The 18,478-nt window shown below is 41.1% G+C and overlaps 2 protein-coding genes across 3 annotated transcripts in view; one reads left to right on the top strand and one right to left on the bottom strand.

The window, feature by feature from the left end:
- The first annotated feature begins 1,764 nt into the window (after nt 1-1,764).
- LOC122883354 (periphilin-1) lies at nt 1,765-10,244 on the top strand. Its single transcript, XM_044211919.1, has 8 exons — nt 1,765-1,906; nt 2,083-2,143; nt 3,160-3,240; nt 3,352-3,455; nt 3,599-3,810; nt 6,391-6,449; nt 8,676-8,834; nt 9,652-10,244. The coding sequence occupies exons 2-8, from the start codon at nt 2,105-2,107 to the stop codon at nt 9,832-9,834; spliced, it is 837 nt and encodes a 278-aa protein (XP_044067854.1). The 5' UTR covers nt 1,765-1,906; nt 2,083-2,104; the 3' UTR covers nt 9,835-10,244.
- Nucleotides 10,245-11,921: 1,677 nt separating this feature from the next.
- The window catches only part of LOC122883352 (prickle-like protein 2), a 53,011-nt gene continuing 46,454 nt past the window's right edge, over nt 11,922-18,478 (bottom strand). For both annotated transcript variants that reach the window (XM_044211916.1, XM_044211915.1), the window contains 7 exons: nt 17,984-18,097; nt 17,729-17,866; nt 16,850-17,053; nt 15,892-16,078; nt 15,045-15,199; nt 14,130-14,931; nt 11,922-14,046 (listed from right to left, as the gene is read on the bottom strand). In XM_044211916.1, the coding sequence (XP_044067851.1) occupies nt 13,094-14,046; nt 14,130-14,931; nt 15,045-15,199; nt 15,892-16,078; nt 16,850-17,053; nt 17,729-17,866; nt 17,984-18,097 (2,553 nt within the window). In that variant the 3' untranslated portion in view covers nt 11,922-13,093. The remainder of the gene's footprint in view (nt 14,047-14,129; nt 14,932-15,044; nt 15,200-15,891; nt 16,079-16,849; nt 17,054-17,728; nt 17,867-17,983; nt 18,098-18,478) is intronic.

The raw sequence follows: 18,478 nt of genomic DNA, 5'->3' as shown, positions 1-18,478 counted from the left end.
AATGTGACTGACAAGGAATAGGCTTACAACAATGCCATCCTAACAGCACAGCTGAATGCAGGTTTCAAAATAAGGCTCATTATGTGAGTTAGGCAACTTCACACAGAACTGCAAAAGCCATAATGAACTTGAGAACTCCAATCATACCTGTGTAGCAGCATACCACCACAGTGATGCATGGATCGCAGTTAAGACCGCGGATAATCCACGGATCGGGCGGGCCGTGTCATAAAAATTAACATTCTCATTAATAGTGGATGGGTTGCGGGTGGGTGAAATACATGAAGGACCTCCCCATTAAGAGAGACACTGTGTGCATTTACACACAAGGCACGGCAGCGTAACTTCATTATTTAAATCTCTCAACTCGCTGTCCCACGATATTTGCTGTGACATTACTGCTCACATGGAAATGTTTAAAATGACTGACAGCAGCCTCTCTAATCATTCAAGTAAATTGTTAAAGTAAACACTCACACATCAATACGTCAAAGGACCAGAAAATAGCTGTGTGACAACCAACCCCTGGGGCCAAACAACCTCGGTCTACCCTGTGTGTCAGTATATGATGTCCTCAGCTATTCTTTGAACTCTCTGTGCCATTCTTGAAAAACAAATCTTTACTTCTAGGAAATCTCTTCCATTTTCGCAGTACAATTTTGTTTTTGTTGTGGTTTTCAGGTTAGACCTGAGAGTTACTGTAACTAAAGCCATGTGAGACTGGAACTCATGATTTTTTATTCCCATGTCAGAGTTGACTTTACTAGCAATGGACATTTGTGTCTAGTTTAACACATATTTATGTTATTTCTTTGAAACACATGTTGATTAAAGGCCGGAATCCCAGCCTTGTTTTTGTCGAATTAGCAGTGAGTTTATTGTGGCCTTACTACACAGTTCCTTAATCTAAAATTAAATTCTGTGCATCATTGGTGATATGGGACGGGACCCTGCAGAACAAGGTAAACCTTTTAAACGTTTCACATTGCAGACATAAACGTGAGATGATTTGACTTTAGAACAGACTTGTGAATATGTCTGAATTGCGGTTTAAGATCTTTAACTGGGACATTTTGCATGGACATCCCTGGATTAGTGAGGTCAAATCTTTATTTTGTATGACTCATACATTTTTTTTATTTTTGAAAACAGGCTATAGTGTAATATGCATGATGATCAGTGCAAAATGTTCCTGATGTACAAGGAAAGGTGGTCTGTTGATGTTTGGGAGACATTGTCTCATGAAAAACAACTGCAGGTACATTACCATTAGCATTAGACACATGTAGTTTTAATAACCTCCCCAAAGGGAAAATACTTTTTATAAATACTTTAGGTGTGATTTAGGAGATTGAAGATGAAGTCCATTTCATGTTTTATTGCTCATTATATTATAGCTTAAGGGCAAAGAGTCAAACTTGGGACAGAAGACAAAATTCTTTGCATTGTAATCTTATGTGTAAGAAGATATTTTCATGTCTGAAAAATGTTTCACCACCGCAATAGTATTTTTGGTGTCTTATTAGTCCATGTGAGCTGGACACAATAATTTCTGAGCACACGTGTCCTGACACAACATTCATTACAATAATGAAATTCTCTATATACAGTATTTTTCAGTACATATTTTCAGTACATATTTTATTTTTTATTTTATATTTGTACAAAAGTGCACTGTGGGCCAGAGGTTCCCATACTGGGGTTTGGGGACAGTAAGAAGTATAAAGTTACAGGTGAATACTGTGGACTGCGCCTGCGTGTTTTCAGGAGAAACGCCTGCTTCTGTTTTCGGTTTTGATAAGCCTTCATGACCGCATGATTGGGCGGCGGTATAAAAAGGAAGTTACTGCGGAAACCAGAGAAAACGCAGGCTGTTTGTCGACAACGTGAGATATTCAAGAACAAGGTAAACGACTAAACCTTTTAAACGTTTCACATTGCGGTCTATCAGATAATAAACCGTGAAGTGCAAAGATTTCACTTTCCAGATGCACCGACTTGATTAAGTTGATAGGTCCCACGCGTTTACGAGAGAGAGCGAGCGAGCGAGCGAGAAATAAAGTCAACATGTCATTCATACAGATCAAACAACGAACAGACAGACATGGACCATGCACGACCGCAGGACACACAACAAAGCAAGGTAAAACCTATTTCCTGGGAGTGAAGAGCTGCTACGGTGACAGTTATACCAAGTGCGTCATGTGCTCACAGATTGATGGTCAGGTCCCCTCCCCTCCGGACCAAACACTTCTACCTTTATATTCAATCATTCAAAATAGAGCTGAATCATTAACAAAGGCCAGAACAGGACACCAACAGGAACTGCTGTCATCTCAGCCATTAAAGTGATACCACAGGAGATTAAAAAGTGGAATTTTAAGCACACAGTTACAGAAATATAATAATGATAGGGTGGTCCTGTATACTACACTAAACACATGTTTATGTTCAAGGTACTGAGTAATAATAACACATTTTATTTGAGACTGCATAATGACAGGAAGTGTGAGGTTGACTATTTTTGAAAATAGGTATCACTCTCCTCTCTGTTGTTATCTTGGATGTGTCTGGTGTAGGATTACAATGCTCCCCTGATACTCAGAGTTTGCAACAACCAGATGTAAATTAGATCTGGTCTAACAATATATTTAAGGCTCCAATGTACAAATCCTGTGTACTTCTGAGCACTAAAAACATCAACATTTTCCTAAGAAATCTGCATCAACAATGGTGCAGCATTATTTGTATTATTTCTAGGGCTGCAACTAGCATTTTTTTTATTATCGATTAATCTGCCCATAAATCTATTATTTGTTTAGTCTATAAATGTCAGAAATGAGTGAAAAATGTCCATCACAGTCTCCCAAGATCCAAGGTGACATCTTATTATTGCTTGTTTTGTCTGACTATCAGTCCAAAACCAAAACATATTCAGTAGAAAATATTCAAAGTAACAAATTCACACATTCGAGAGGCTGGAACATGGGAATGTTTGGCCTTTTTGCTTGAAAAATTACTAAAATGATAAATTGATCATCAAAATAGTTGTCTGTTATATTTCTAATCAACTAATTGTTTCAGCTCTAATAATATCATTGCTACCTGTACTGTAACACCATAATAACTGTGATTTAACATGGTGCTTTCTTTCTTCAGGGCTCCACGTTGCGGCACAGGGAACACAGCGATGAGTCCGCCGACAAAAGGCCCACTGACAGCTCTGTGTCTCCCAGTCAGGTACATCCTGCTCCCAGATGTCTCAAATTGACATTTTTAGACTGTACGATTGCTCTGCTCTCTTTGTAAAGTACCACAGTGTGATATATCGGTTTACCCCTGTCGATTCAGGATGAGAAGAGGCTGATCAGAAGAGTGCGAAGTCCATCCAAATCGAGGGCATGGCTGTCCAATCCTTACAAACCGAATTTTGGAGTGCAGTTCTACAGACCTCGGTAAGATTGACAGGTCGAGTTCTTTCCATGTTATCGCAATAATCAACTTTTTTACTGAGTTACCTGCAAAATATTGATGATGAGGTCGAGGAGCGATTCTGGCTGCTCTGAAAGCTTTTTTCCCCCCCTCTCAAATGATGCAGTTTTCCAAGGGATGACCACTCATTCTACAAACCTGGCTTCGGCAACCAGAGGTACCACCACTTCAACCCAAGGGGTTACTTCCACCGGAGAGATCATTTCCCGCCTAAGCTTTACCACGTCGCACAGAGGGAGAGGGAACGAGAGAAGGAGAAGGTGCGGTACGAGCAGAGAGAGAGTGCTGATGGGAGTTCACCTCCAAAACAAAACAACGGTACGTTTATGTCTGCTGCAAAAGTCTGTGAAAACAACGATAATACACATAATTATTATACTCACACCCCCTTCATCTTGTTCAAACATTTATGAAGAGCTCGGGTGCTTCGAGACTTTAACAATGTTCACTATAGGGCCAATGCTACAACATGCAATAATATTTTAGACATTTCCTGTTTCCATATGAAAATTCCCCTGTGCACAAAGTGAGATCCATGAAGAAATGGTTTTCTGAGGATGTGGAAGAACTTGACTGGCCTGCACAGAGCCCTGACCTCAACCCTATGCAACATCTTTGCCAATGGATGCGACGGCCACAGCTATGCTTTGTACTCACTGTGTCCACACAACCTCACACAAGCTCTTGTTCAGTGGTGCCGGCTGTGCAAGATCTTTCAGAGGTCCTATTCACCTCGAGTCAGGTGAACACATCAATACTATGTGAAATATATGAAAATACTGTTACTAAATATTATTTCTTTGGTTCATGACAATCAAAAGTAGTATATTTTACGTAACCCCATACCCCCTGCCAAAATAGTCTACTTACCTACAGTATCATCCACACACACAGATTGGACATGTAATAGTAATTATGATAGATATGAGTTGCTTTGGTCCAACTACATTTTAAGCATACTGGACCAAGTTCGTTCCCTAAGCGCACTGTCTGCATATTTCTGAGAGAGGCTCACGGACGGGCCCTGTCAGACCACCTGGCCCTAGTGCGGCTGGACTTGCATCACTTTATTTCCACCACTGCTCTTGTGGCTGAATGGGAGCAAAACCCTGCAGCCAGGTTCCAACATCTTGTGGAAAGTCTTCTTAGAAGAGTGGAGGCTGTTATGGCAGTCTGATATTGCCAGGCAACCACCAGAGACTCCAGAAAGTGAGTACATGACAAGATAAAAAATAGTCTGGCACATAACTTCCCCATATACCCGTTTTTTACACTTTGGTCTTTGTATGCATTAAACAAACGAGCTATAACGTATTAGTTAGTAAGCTTTAAAGATGCTGGTAGGTGATAGAGCCAGGCTAGCTGTTTCTCCTGTTTCCAGCCTTTATACTAAGCTAAGCTAACCTGAGACTTCATATTTACAGCATAGATAAGAGAGTGGTATCAATCTTCTCATCTAACTCTCAGCAAGAAAGTGAATAAGCAAATTTCCCAAAATGTCGAACTATTCCTTTAATGCCCATGTTTTTGGAACAAGTTGTTTGATGTTTGGGTGTAAACATACTTTTGGCCATATAGTGTATGAAGTTGTGAGTTTATTTTCAGCTTTATGGTACAAAGCACTGCATTCACCCTGAATGTGTAAATGCCTAAACAGCAGAACACACTCGGCCTCTCTCATACACATGTACAGTTAGACACAGTCACAGAAGCACATATACACTATAATACAGTTTACTACAACAACACCACAAACCACAGCCTGAAAAACGGTCATAGAGTTACATAAACAAATAACCCCCGACACAGTCTCAACAAAAAATTTAATTGTTATTGTTGTCACCTCCTGTATATATGAGCACATTTATACATGCATATAGAGTATATTTAAATAATGTACTTTACAAGCTGTACAGTATCTTCGTGCACTTTATTAAATGACCATTGGGTGGCAGTATAAGAAAGCAGAGACACACGCATGCACATTTTCATGAACACTTTGCATTGCAAATATTTGGAGGGCATTTGCTCATCGTGGTATCTGGTGGTTGATAGGTAGTCACACTCTGGTAGCAACAAACCAGTGTTACATAATGCTGATCACTAAGAAGCTTTTCCTGGACTGAATAGATGGATTATGTCAATGCTCTTACTAATGAATTGATAGTAGTCCAGTAATTATAGTATATGTCTCATGTAAACTGTGTAATTTAGTTACAGGTAGATTTATTAGATACTTGATAATTATTTGTCAGTGGGAAGAGTCTGGAAGTAAACAGGAGGGGTTTAAAATTTGTTACAATTATATTTACTTGGTCTTAACACTAACTGTGAAGTCCATGTTTTTGTTGATCTTTTCCTGGTATAAAGTGGTATGGTATGTTGTTTTTAACGACTGAGCTGTTGGTACTGTATGTTTTTATCTTCTCTTGCACTCAGGCACTGTATGTGTGCGCACACTGCAGCACTGTGGAGGTGTGTGTTTGTGTATGTGTGAGTGTGGAACAGGTTTTTTGTGTGCCTGAGTGATGGTGCGATGATGGTGACTCACCGCTGATTTGTGTGTATATGAGAGTGAGAGGGAAAGACTAGCCAGCAGTATATAATGAGCAATAACAAAACTATTGCTTTTTACATAGGGATACTGCAGTCCAACATTTCAAGGCAAAATTCCCAAATATTGGCAGATTATGCTTAAAGATATATTGATTTTAGACCAAGAGGCTGAGGAGAAGGAGAGAATGATTAGATTAGATTAAACATCAATACTGACCTAAAGATACACCTATAGATGCTGTGTGTACCTAGAGGCTATTTACCATGCCTATATCATTTTGTTTCAGATGGTACACATAAATTCTCTTGTTGAATTGACTGTGTGGTTTGTCTGTTTTCCAGCCACTAGAACTTTCTTACCAAGGTCCACATCCAGCAGAGACAAGGACATGCAGTTCATCGTAAGTGCACAAGCAGAAAAGCTGCTCTGCTTTTCCCCTTCTGGTTTTCCAATTTGTCATGAAATGTGGAAAAATATAGTGGTCCACCAATTCCTTAAAAATTACCTAATATACTTCCAAAATAACGATTTGATATAGGGCAGGACAGTCTGAATGTTGTTATTGTGATATGATTTATAAGAGCTTTTGTCAATTTTTATCCTAATTAGCAAATAAAAACAGTTGAAGATGAAAGTGATTGGGATGAAATGCCATTTTCTATTGTGCAATATACAACCTGAGAAAACATGGTAGAAATAAGGGCTGCAACTAACTATTATTTTCAATAATAGATTAATCTGCTGATTTTATTTATTTATGTATACATTGTAGATGCTCTTTTTGTATGTTCATTAGACATGAGCTAATAGCAGAGACCGATGTAGCTATAATGCAAACAGCCCAGGTGCTGCAGAAAAGGCTGAAATCAAATGACTGCATAAGTGTCTTAGCTTACCTAAACACAACAAGGAGCAGAGCAGCACATGATGAATCACTGCTGGTCACTGCTGCAGTGAAATTAAAGTGAAAAGAGGAAGAGGAATCAAAGAATGTTTGGCTTGTTTTAGATGTTCAGTGATCTAATCAGTGATGTTGTTGTTAATAAATGTGACTGAAGCTGTTATTTACTGTATATGATAACACATGCTTGTTAATGTGTGGACTAACACTAGACAGGTAAACCTTCTTAGCATGTTAGTCATTCATTTTTCCTGATGCTGTATTTCAGTAATGTATGTTAACACAACAGTAACATTGACTAATATTGTTAAACTCTTCAGTAAAAATTACTTTTCAATCCTTTTAATCTGCAGATTTATCAATGTACTACCACAATTAAGATTATGCAACTAACACATTATAAAATTTATGTGCAGCATTTATGTTTTATGGTGCTACTTTTCTAATTTTTTATGTATGCTTTGTAGATCAATAGTAAGTAAGAACAACTTTGGGTTGCTAGGTTGTGAGATATGCCTTCAGCTGGTGAATCCTTCTCTGGTATAGTTTTGTCTTTTTAGCTAGCTCTTTGATTCATGTTGATGGCTAATTAGGAAGTAAGAAACCTATACCTCTTTATTAATGATTTACCAACATTTATAACTGCAGACTTGTTGCTTATTAGAATGTGAGTAAGTAAGTGAGTCATTAAATATGCATTAACTGTTTTTTGGTCACTTGGGGGCAGGGGAAACAAGCTGTAAACACAACATTGACATATTATCACCTTTTTAAGTGAATGTGGCTAACTTGCTAGCAAACAGTTGCCTTGTATTTACCCCTCCAGTAGTCACAGAGGAACATTATCATTCATTTGGAGTCATATTTCTGGCCACCTGATAAATGTAAGCCCAATACTCACTCTCTTTTAGCTCTGTTTTTGGTTTCTACCAACCCCTGAGGGAAACATCTGGCTCTTTAGCTGCTAAATGCACTATGTTCACCAGCTAGTCGCTAACTGTGTCTGTCTGCTTTTTGGTGCTGGGCAGGTAGTGTACAGTGGGTTTTTAGAATTTATTTATTTTTTGCTGAAAGCAGCCGTTGCATCTGGAAACAACGTTGATTAAAGCGGTGAGAGTGAACCAAAACAGTAAAGTTGTGGGCTGTAAAAACCAAAACAATGAGTTTAAAGATGCTAAAATGCTCTAAAGAGCTGAGTGGAACTGCAGTCGGGTGATAATTCTCTGAGTTCGTCACGAGTGAGACATTTTAACATTTCATGTACACATTTGACTACTAATATAAAAATACTGATTATAGCAGCTTTAATAAAAAGTTGTGGGTACTGCATTGATGGGTAAATACATGTGGTTATTCTGGAAGAGCTACCTGAACTCAAAATCATTAACAAATGATTTATAAACCATTAATAAAGCCATTCGCAACAATTTATAAAACCTTTGCAAACCATGACTTATTAGGAAGAGGTACCATGTTTTACTTTGTTACTTAACACCCTGTGTTAAGTAAGGGGTATTGCTTTTAATTGACATGTTTTTTCATTGAATACATATGCAGTCAGAACAAATTCACCCTCAGTGTTACACGTTGACATGTGGAACTTAACGTTTAGTCATTTTCTGGTCATTAGCAGCTCAGTCATCATCAGTGTTAGTGCCCATGTTTTTGGCCAACTGTCTCATTTACTAGAGTCCAAATCTTGTCTAATTTTTTTTTTTTTTGCAGATTTGTCATAGTGACAGGAACCAAAGCAGGGAGAGAGATCACAGGGGGACCAAAAGCAACGAAAGAGAACGAAGCAGAGACGGGGAGCTCCCTTCAACTGCGAGCCAGACGGTGACACGAGACAGAGCCATCCAACAGAAGAGGAAAGAGATAGACGAGGTAGAGGAGTGTCAGTACACAAACACACTTACACCATTGGAGAAGGGTTAGTTATAAACAGATAGAGGAAGAGGAGCGATAAGAGAAGCTGGGATTAGAGAGAGTGACAGGAAAGATCTTGGAAAGCGCTGGGAGACATGAGACAAGAAAAAAAGATTTGTTTTCTGTAGTCTAAACATTAATTTTGAAATGCTGAGCCTGAGGCAACTTGAGTGTCATTATTGTCTTCACTTTGCCAAGCCCGACAAAGAAGGTCTTATTCATCGTTCGACATGATTGATGGTGTTTTTTCATTTGTTTTGTAATTGAGCCAAAAAGTGAGACTGTTTCTCCCTGCTCACCTGTATCACAAGAGGCTCCAACATGTGCTTTAATGCCGTCTTCAGTGTGACAGACATCACATGAGGCACTGCTCATTGTGTGTGTGTGTGTGTGTGTGTGTGTGTGTGTGTGTGTTTCCACCCACTTGCCAGAAAAGATGGCCTCTTGCTTTTCATATCTCCATGGTTGCATCATTATAGAGGCAATGCAAGAAAGGCAGTCTGGCAACAGGTAGCTGGTGCAAAAATGTCCACAAAACTCTGTACACAGGCACACACAATACTTGTGAACAGTTTGCATGTGAGCGTTTCCGCGGATTGTTAATCCATTCAGTGGTAATTGGAAACGCATGACAAGACTTCTCACTCAACTCATTTGTTGTGCTCTCTTCCTTTCTCTCCAACACTTTCTCTTCTGTTTGTCTATTTTCCGGTTCCCTCTCACTCTTCACTCTTGGAGCATTTGCCCTAAAACCATACATATGTGTGTCTTACAGGTGTACTATCAGGAATGTGAAATGTTTGGCCTTGTGGCAAAGATGCTGATTGCAAAGGATCAGTCCCTGGAGCGTCCCATCCAGTCCTCGCTGCAGGAGAACCTCAGGGACATCGGCAAGCGCTGTGTGGAGGCCATGGAGAAATTTATAGAGGACTATGACTCCAGGGAGCTGTCTCAGTAATCAGACACGTACTCATCATGCCCATCTGCCTAGCATTGATCCTACTGGTAAAAGTGTTGAGAATGTTATTTCAGGTGACTGAAGACTGCTTTTGTGTTTATTTTTGTGTTTGCTAGTAGAAGTAATAAGCCTGTACATTATTGTTTGCTGCCTGGACAAAAGTCTCCCTCTGTGCTTGGCCTCATGGTGAGCACTGAGCAACGCTGGTGAAAAAAGAAAAGGAAACTTTTGAGAATGTAATGATGATGATACAAAAATACACTGGTTGTATTGCTATAAGTGTCCTTATGAAGAAGTCAAACGTATTTTGACATTGAACTGATTTGACATCGGACTTTATTATGTACTTGCTTTTCAATAATAAAATTTTGTATTATACAGCATATTAAACATCTTGTGGGTAAAAAGTAGTTTCAGTGACTTATTCATGGCTAGATGGCCCAGACAAAATGAAGTCATAGGAGTAAATACATTAATGGGTCAGTAGGTGACTGGGCCACACATTTAAGTACTTGTTGAGGAGAAAGTGCATATTCCTTCTGATGTTGGATCTAAAGCCTGACTGATGCATGTGCATGACCGATATCGGCTTATCATAGAAATATCAATATCAGCGTAAATGTCAGGCGATGAATAACAAGAAATTGCAGCACAGAAATGTCAAAGATATGTTTGAGGTTATTCAGGAACACACCAGAGTGACAAGTTTATTTTTCAGCCGTAAAATGTCCTGCTCTGTACATATATTGGTCACAATTCTTAAAAGGGCACTATTTAATTTTTTTTACACATGAAGTTCAGTTTACTCATCATGAGGAGTCCTACTCAGCCTGTGAAAACAGCTGTACCACTTCTTCTGTAGCTCTGGAGGAGCTTTGTCTGAAAAAATAACCCTGATGACATCACTATTATCGTCATCAGGGTTATTTTTTTCTTGTCTTGAGACTGCAAATTTATAACAAAATGTGCTACAAACTGGAGGTGTGGAGAGAAAGATGGGTGTTTTCCTACGGATGGAGAATACAGAATATGGGATATCTTGGCCTCTGCTGCTTCGTTATTTTTTATTTTGAGTCTCAGTCTTTATGGAAGTGACATGCTGAATCACTAGAGTACCCCTTTAAATCAACAAATTTTAGGTATCTTTATAGAAATATTTGTGTTTATGTCAAGAAACAAATATCGCATGATATATCGTTAACAGATTTTAGAGTTATTGATGTTAGTATCGTCCCCGTAAAGAATCCAGTATCCGTCAGGCTCCAGTTTGATCACTGGCTAACATGAGCAGGGAGATAACTGCTGTGTCCCAATTCCATACTATATACTAATTGTATACAGTATGTGCTATAAACTATTTGTTTTTATCATTAGTATACAAAAAAAATCAACATACTGCACCATTCAACAGGAATAATACTAAATGTGCACCAACAGATGTCAAACTGCTACTTTAGAAAGCCACTGACTATTAAACTACACAAAGAGAAAGCTAAATTTTTAAAAAAGATTTCACACATTTTTAGCCATAGTAGTGGCAAGGCTCTAGGGATGGTAATGTTGGTCTGACGGCATGTCGTTTCACCACTTTGGTCCAGAATGAAATATCTCAACAACTATTGGATGGATTGCCATGACATTAGGTAGAAATACCCATTGTTCCTAGATGATGTATCCTACTAACTTTGCTTATCCACTTACTATTCCTCTAGCAACATTTTAATTAGTCCAATATTTGGTTTTATGACCAAATACCTGCAAAACTAATGGCATTCCCATCAGCCTCAGCTGTACTTTGTGGTTAGTGGGGTTTTTTTGCACCTGTGAGATGTTCCTCCATTTCCCTTGTGCATTGAATTGTGGGACAATAGTCAGTTTTCCCAGCAGACATTTTGGCATGTCATGGCAGGAAAAGCACAGGGTCCTGGCATTGTACATGCTGGCTAACTGGCCGGGGCTTACTGGGACACTTGATGGAACTGAGCCATCGTTGAAATTTGTTTCACCTGTGCATTTCTTGCTATGACAAGTCAAAATGTCTGCTGTGAAAAACATCTATAGTGTACAAAGTAATGGTGACTTTTGAGTTGCTGGTTGTTCATTGAAGTACACTTTATTTTCAGTATGAGACAACAACAACAAATTAACATGCAAGTCTCCCTATCTCTACATCATGTTATACAAATAATTATTCTTTAGTTACAAAATATATAAATATTTAAGACCATATGTACATAACATTTACATTACTACATCCATTACTTTATTAAGTTTATTACTATATATACATTTAACAGGTATTATTCTTTAATATGATCATAATTATTATTTGCATTATTATTATTATTGTCAGCATTATAATTATCATTATTATTCTTAATCATCTATAGGTAGCTCTCAAAAAACAAAGCATGTTGCAGAAGAGAAAACGGGACCATACCTGACGTTACTGTGCCTGAATGGTCAAGGAGCAGAGGCTGTCCAGCACTCTGTCCTTGGTAAAGCATGGAGAGCTGTCTATGTAGAGCACAAAGTTCAACAGACTATTTGTACAAGGTGATAACAGGGCTAGCAAGCCAACACTATATTCCAGCAGCATTTGGATTCCACTGAGGTAAACAATGCAATAGCTTGGAATCTAGCACGTAACTTTCACTATCCCAACACAATTTCTGGTTTGTCCACATAGAATAAGTTTTACTGCCCAGGGCTTGGATCACTGAGCTGCAACATGAACAGTCAGATCACTGCAGTTTGACCAGTTTTACTTCCCATTTCAAACTGTAAAGGAATTGTTCAATCTCTCTGTAACATGGATACACACAGAGACACGCACTTACATCATATTATTTACCTCGACCACAGTATATTTAGAGGTCAAATTCATCAGTGCTTCCTGGTACCATCAGAGGAGTTGATCTCTATCACTGTAAACATTTCTGTTGTGTAAGCCAGCTGAGCTTCCTCTTATGATTAGATCATTCTGTGTAGGTGCACACAAACACTACCCGGTGTAGAGTTGTGTAAGCTCACAAGCACAAAAAATAGGCCTTTTCTCTCTTCAACCTCAACACACACTCACACACACATACATAAACTCATCCAACACTCTATTCACTCTCACTGTCAACTGTCTCACTCTCACCTTCCCACTCCCTCTGTTCCACCTCTCTTTTGCTTTACTGTCTCCTTACCTCTCTCTCTCTCTCATATCTCTTTCACTCTCCTGCTCATCCCTCACCATCTCCTTGCTCTATATCTAGGAAATTATGCAGTTTTTGCTCTTCCTCCTCTGGCGGGTGTGCAGCTGGCCATGAATCGGTCCGTGCAGAGGTCCGTGATGGCCACCTATCCCAGAGGGGCTGTAGCGATGGCGCAGCTCCTCATTGTTGATGTAGCACAGCTGCACGGGCCGAGGGATTGGTTCACCCAGGAAATAACCCTCATCCCCCTCAGACTCGGAGGAAGAGGAGCAGCTGGAGCACCAGGGGTCAGCAGCCTCCATGTACCCATCGCCCCAGCATGGACCACCCAGCCCCGCATGTTGCCAGCCAGCATTCTGCAAGGTGAGATCGGAAGTGGTGCGGGGGCAAGGCCGGTGGGGCTGCTGTCTACACCCGCCTGGCTCCAGACCAAACAACTCCCGAGCAGCATTACCGGAGGGGAAGCGATCATAATCCTCCTGGACGCGACGGTAGGGCAGCTCTACCATTTGAGCGGGCCGGTCCGCCACCAGGTGCAGGGCATTGTCAGAGCGGGAGCGGCGAGAGCGTTTGTGGTGGCGGCCACTGCGGTGCTGCCCATTACCGTGGTTTCCACGGTGGTGTTTGCGGCGTCTTTGCTGTGGCTGCTGTTGCTGTGACACAGGTTCCTGCCCGTTGATGCGTCGGCGGGGCATTCTGTCGCTCATGGGAGCCATCCGCAGGTTTCCACTGCTGCCCATCACCCCGACACGACCTTTGCCGTCGAAGCCCAGCGGCTGTGGGCCATCCCAGTACTGCAGTGGGTAGCCAACTCTCAGTGGAGCGTACATGTTATTGTTGTAAGGGCGAGAGGAGGACAGTGACTCTGTGCTGTGGAACTGGACTGAGGAGCTGAGGGTGCCCATGTTGCTCTTTTCAGACACATTCACACCTGAGTCTTTACTCAGGTCGGGCATGGAGAACCTAGACAAATGCTCCTGACGCTTACTGACCCCGTCCAGAGAGTTACCTGTTAAAACCATAAATCATATGTCACATTTTCATATCATTTGGCATTATATCATATTGTATCATACATTTACATCAATGTACCTGTAGCATTGGACATAGTGAGGGAGTCCATGGATCCATGAGGAGTCTGTTCTAGAGGAGTGAGGGGCTCATTGAAGCTCATGGCATTGATGGGGTTCCTCCTGGTCAGCGGGGGTCTGCCGTCTCTCTGGAATCCATGCAGGCTGATGCTCCTCTTGTCAGAAAAGCCCTGGTTCTGGCTAGACATTTCATTGAAGCTCATCTGGGTGCGTAGCTTGTTGGGCCTGAACTCATCCTGGCTGTGGTGGGTCCAGTTTTCATTAAAGGAGTGGCCCCTCAGAGCAGCCATAGGGATCCTCTTGGCGTTGCCTTGTTCCTTCCCCCAGGAATCAGGCCTCTTCACTGGGTTGGCAGGACTCTGAGCTGGGGGATGAGCGTTTGCATTGGGATTGTAGCCCTGCCTGAGGTTACACTGACCCAGCAGATGTATAGGTGCTGGTGTGGGGGAGGGTTCCCGCTGAGGGCCCTCATAGGCAGCAGGGACGTAGGGGTCATCCCGGCTCATCCACACCTGGTTAAGGCTCGGGGCACGGCTCGGAGTGCGGCTGGGTGTGCGGTTAGGTGTCCTGCTGGGGGTCTGACTAGATGAGAGGCTTAAACGGTCCATCTGAACAGAAAGGGGATCACTTTCAGCAGACAGACGGTCAGGCATGGGTGGAGGAGCTGACTGGCGGGCCTCGGCACTCCGCCGCTCCTGCTCAGCATTCCTGCGCTCCTTTTTCCCAATCTTGGTGCTGTGGCGGGATTCACGGGAACGGGCGCTTTGGAAGGCCGAGTCTGAGGAGTCAGACTCATCTGGATCCTGAGTGGTTTAAATAAAACAGATTTATACAATTATTAAACTGCTAATAGGTAAACATACTGTCATATATATAACAAATCAATGATATTGTAATCATATTTTTGGTGACCCACCTGTCCAGCGCTGCAGGACCGTGAGCAGAAGATCTGCCCCTGTTTCGGCAGGAAGGGGCGGCCCAGCAGAGAGCGCTTGCAACGGGCACAGCAAAAACATTCCTCAGTTGCGTGCCAGTGCTGCCCATCATACGTCATCTGGCCCTGGTCAATGCCTTTGGTAAGATGGGAAAAACATAAACATAATTTTATAACATAACATACCAGAAACAATGTTATTAGTAAATACACAATGGGTCTATCTTTAACTGCCTAAAAATGGTAATGTGATGGCAGCTATCTCTAATACTACTGTGAAAATGTTATTCTACAAAGTCTGTGAGGCTAATGAACACAGCCCACAGTCTGATTTTAGCTATTAACCAGTAGGTTAAACTCATTTTTGCCTCTTCGTTCTAAAATGGAGTTTAAAAAAATGTATAAAAAGAGCTTTTTTTCTCCTAAAGAAAAACATATTGGATTCTATGCCCATGCATGATCACTCGATTTGTAAGATAGCACGACTACATTTCACCAAACCTGCTCCCCAGCTAGAGGAAGTAATCATCTTTCACAGCTCCCATCTGGATACAACATGGGAGCATCCTCTGAAACACACTCTTTCACTGTTACTGGAGCTTGGGATGATAATAACCATCCACATCTCACTGCAATGACTCCGCCTCTCCACAGCTGTGGCACACAAGGCTCACAGAGCTGATAACACCCACACTTACAATAAATAGCTGTTAGAGGTTTTCTATCATGTTAGTGTAAGAAAACATGTCCATGTGTTTTGGTAACAGTTCATATGTGTTAGAGGACTTAAAGCAGCAATAAAAAAACCTTCATGAAACATGTGCTGTACCTATGTGTTCTCCACATGCATCACAGTATTCTGCATAAAGGGACTCGAAGCAGTTGCAGCAGTGTGGCCGTCCATCCTTCATGATGTAGCGCTGGCCGCCGAGGGTGGTCTCACACTCGTAGCAACAGAAGTGCTTCATGTGCCAGTGCCTGCCCTCTGCCTCAGTGCATTCATCAGCAAAGATTATCTGCGTGACCCAGACATTACATTCATCAGCAGGGATATTCTATACAGAGGTTCCATGAAATTGAATGGAGGTCATGAGTTAATGTAAAATGAGCGATGGATTTTAACTGGTTTTAAATTAGTTTTACACCTATTTACAATGATTACTTTTAATGCTGCTTTTGAAGAAGCAAGATCATCTTTGGTAGTGATGATGTTTGGGGTACTTCAGGGCTCCATCCCTGGCCCATTATTATTTTCATAATATTGTTATGTTACCCTTGGGACAGTGGTTCTTTTTTCCTGATGACCACTTAAAATAAAGCAATATCTTGCAACCCTTCAGATTTATCTTGGTAGGGTCCCGACCCAGCAAGAGATCACTCCAGGTTGGGAACCACTGCCCTAGGATATGTCATCCAAAGAAAAAAACACTGGGTTTCCAATTAATCATATATTTCTATTTATGAGTTAAGAAAAAGCAAACAATTTGTATCAAATAACCCCCCCCCCCGATGAATACAAATGGACACCTGGACCACTGCATTTAGCTATACTTTAAGTAAACAAACCACTTCAATTAATGCACAGCACTGTGGCCAGAGTTGTTATTGTTATCTCAGGCTTGCCTGCCACACATTATGGTTAGAAAACAAGCAGATTTTTAGAGATATGGCAAGAATACTGAGACATCTTTTCTCTCCAGACCAGTTTCAACCACATCCAAGTCTCTGAGCTATGAACCATTCAGCCATTTCCAACCCTGAAGGGCTCCAGGCCCAGACAGGCGCACCTCATCACAGGCACAGCAGCGGGGTTTCAGCCTCTCGGCATGGTGCCGGCCACAGAAGATCTTGCCATCCTGGTAGAAGTAGATGAGATCCACCAACAGTTCCTCACACATGCTGCAGACAAAGCAATGAGGGTGCCAGCATTTTCCATGACCCGCCCTTGCAGCAAAAACTACAATGTCCCCTCCGTTTATTTGACCACCACACTGTAGAAGAGGAGAGGAGAAAGAAAAGAGGAAAAAAAGGAAAGGAAAGAAGAGAAAGGAGAGGAATGGAGGGGAGGGGAGGGAAGGGGAGAGAGGGAAGAAGAGAAGAGAAGAGGAAAGGAAAGGAGAGAGGATTGGAGAGGAGAGGAAAGGAAAAGAAGGAAAGAAAATACAGGAAAGGAGATGAGAGGAGAAAAGAGGAAAGGAGAGAGGAGGGGAGATGAAAGGAATGGAAAAGAAGGGAAAGAAAAGGAGAGGAAAGAAAAAGAGATGAGAGGAAAGGAAAAGAAAGGAACGGAAATGGAAGGAGAGGAAAAGATAGGAAAGGAAAGGGATAAAGTAGAGGTGGCAGAAGAGGCAGAGAAAAAGATGAATACAAACTGTAACATGTGGAGGGTGAGAAAATGGTACCTGAAATAAATATTATCTTTTCAAGATTGAAATGTTTTCTATTTTATATCTGTTTCATCTATCTGATGAAACATCAAAAAGAAGCCCAGGCAAGAAAACTGAGAAAATAATTAAAAAAATGAATTATACAGATAGAATAGAAAATGCATTTCATTTAGACGTATAGAAGCCTTAAAAGTTGTTGGGTTGGCCAATGATATCTTCAATGAGCGAAAATAGAGGACAAGAGGGCAAAAGGAAGGAAGGACTAGTTGTTGATTTTACCTTGTCACAGATGGCACCATTGATGGTGAGGGGGAACGGACGGACATTCCCTCTGCCCAAGTTATCCTTCTTCCGTTGGTTGCTGAAGAGCTTAAGCTCTCGTTTCTCCTCCTCATCCAATGCGTTACAATAACGCACCTGAACAACACAGTTCATCATCAGGCATCATCATAAAAACTACTAGAAGTCATAACAACAAAGATAAACTGTTCATGTATAAATGAGAAATTTGTTGTGTTGTCAAAAATATATTACCTCATTGTCATGTGGAGGCAACTGGTTAAGCAGTTGTTTGATGCGATATTTCTCTCCAGGGCTGTTTATATAGGGGACCTTCTCTTCTGGTAAGGAGTTATAATACTGATGCACCTGAAACAAACAACATCAAACATTTGGTTCTGATACTGCCTTTACCTCTATTAGCATTCTAATATTAAACCTGCATTAACTGATTTATTTGGCCACTGGGTGGCAGTGGAAACAAGCTGTAAACAACACTGACATATTATCACCTTGTTGATATGGCAAACTTGTTAGCAAACAGTCCAGCAAATACGAAGCAACATTAGCATTCAGTTCAAGTTGTGTCTCTGGCCACCTGATATGCAGAAATTCAATATTCACTCTCCGTTGTGTACAGTGGGTTTATTAAAGCTTTTTCACTGAAAAAGATGCTGATGCAGCCGAAAACGAGAAGAGTGAACCAAAACAGTTCATTTGTTTTCTGGAAAATCAAAACAATGAGCTGAA

This window comes from Siniperca chuatsi, linkage group LG10, assembly GCF_020085105.1.
Source record: "Siniperca chuatsi isolate FFG_IHB_CAS linkage group LG10, ASM2008510v1, whole genome shotgun sequence".
NCBI lineage: Eukaryota > Metazoa > Chordata > Actinopteri > Centrarchiformes > Sinipercidae > Siniperca > Siniperca chuatsi.
Note: the sequence above shows the minus strand (reverse complement) of the source record. Positions and strands in the feature narration are given on the sequence as shown.

Bases quoted from the DNA above. Each gene is read 5' to 3' on its own strand.
- LOC122883354 (XM_044211919.1), top strand. From the start codon at position 2,105: ATGGACCATGCACGACCGCAGGACACACAACAAAGCAAG. The intron at 3,241-3,351 runs GTACATCCTGCT...CTGTCGATTCAG, and splicing joins GCTCTGTGTCTCCCAGTCAG to GATGAGAAGAGGCTGATCAG. The intron at 6,450-8,675 runs GTAAGTGCACAA...TTTTTTTTGCAG, and splicing joins ACAAGGACATGCAGTTCATC to ATTTGTCATAGTGACAGGAA.